The sequence below is a fragment of the Bison bison genome, unplaced genomic scaffold (genome assembly GCF_000754665.1).
Source record: "Bison bison bison isolate TAMUID 2011002044 unplaced genomic scaffold, Bison_UMD1.0 scf7180017851642, whole genome shotgun sequence".
NCBI classification, from domain to species: domain Eukaryota; kingdom Metazoa; phylum Chordata; class Mammalia; order Artiodactyla; family Bovidae; genus Bison; species Bison bison.
This window is the reverse complement of record NW_011482215.1, coordinates 4,125-5,507: the sequence shown is the minus strand read 5'-3', so window position 1 is coordinate 5,507 and position 1,383 is coordinate 4,125. Positions and strand designations below refer to the sequence as shown.

Here is a 1,383-nt window from a genome sequence, read left to right as displayed (position 1 = left end):
TCATTTCAAACAACTGCTTTGATGCAACTGAGCCATGTCAGCTGACGCACTTGGCAAAAAATAATATGACTAAATAAATAAAATTATCCTTTTCTTTCAAGACCTGCCCAATAGCAACCTTGAGCCCTCAACTCTAACACATGATCAGCAATGACGGGTGGAAGGAAGCAGCAGAAGGTCCACGGAGCCTCAGCCAATGACACTCGACATGGTTGCCAGGCCCAGCTCCAGGCTTGCCGTTTTTATCTGGGCTTGTTCCCATGTCTTGGCATTGCATCTTGTGGTTCAAATATTTCATTTTTCTTGCAAATCAAAAACACCAGCTCCCTGAGTGGATGAGTTTGTTTATTTATTGTTGGTTTATTTTGACAGCCAAAGTTATCAGTTGTCTTCAACTGCAACCACTATCTTCAACACTCCCCATGGCCAAAGGGCCCCTGGGGGTGTGGCTGTGCCCTCAGAGCCTAGGGTGGCTGTGGTGACTGCTCTCACTGCTGAGAAATTTCTAGGCTGGCATGTCATGTAACATGAGCCATGTTCTGCAGGCAGTCCACAGTGCAGGCAGAAGGGATCACCATCCTGACTAGACCCAGGAAGGCGCCCAGGCCCACTTGTTCACTCCAGAGCATCATCAGGGGATTGAACTATGGTACCTTCTCTCCCTGGAACTGGATCAAACCCAAGCTCTCTGCTGAGCTCCAAAGGAGAGGTGAGACGGCCATGGCCAGCCAGGATGCAGAAAGTTCAGCCTTCAGCTGTGACAACCGTGACATTTCATAACATGCCTGCCATGTCTCATTAGTGATTTAATCACCCAGGACCTATAAATTACACAAAGTACAGATTACCTTAAAATATTCCATCAGTGATCTGGAGTACTTCATGGCATGGTCCTTCTTCAGTTTGAACATCCTCAGGTAGAGAAGTGACAGGCATCTGTAGCTGTGATGATGGGGAAAGGAGCACATTAATGCCAACACTTCCTCAGACCTATTCATTAAAAAACAGCTCCCATCTGCAGCACCTCTCCTATGGTTACCGAGGAACATAAGTGAAAAAAAGAAATTTTTTTAAAAAGAAGGAATAAGCATAGTACAGGGAACTATATTCAACATCATGTGATAAACTGTAAACCATAATGGCAAAGAATATGGAAGAGAATATATATGTATAACTGAGTCACACAAACTGGAATCAAGATTGTGGGAGAGATATAAATAACCTCAGATACACAGATGACACCACCCTTAGGGCAGAAAGTGAAGAAGAACTACAGACCCTGTTGATGAACGTCAAAGAGGAGAGTGAAAAAGTTGGCTTAAAACTCAACATTCAGAAAACTAAGATCATGGCACCCAGTCCCATCACTTCATGGCAAATAGA

At 44.3% G+C, this 1,383-nt stretch overlaps 1 protein-coding gene across 1 annotated transcript in view; it reads right to left on the bottom strand.

The window, feature by feature from the left end:
* The window catches only part of LOC104996758 (AF4/FMR2 family member 2-like), a gene marked incomplete at both ends in the record, with an annotated part of 10,343 nt that extends 9,401 nt beyond the window's left edge, over nt 1–942 (bottom strand). The window contains one exon of the mRNA XM_010851122.1: nt 849–942. Within this exon, the coding sequence (XP_010849424.1) occupies nt 849–942 (94 nt within the window). The remainder of the gene's footprint in view (nt 1–848) is intronic.
* Nucleotides 943–1,383: the final 441 nt, after the last annotated feature.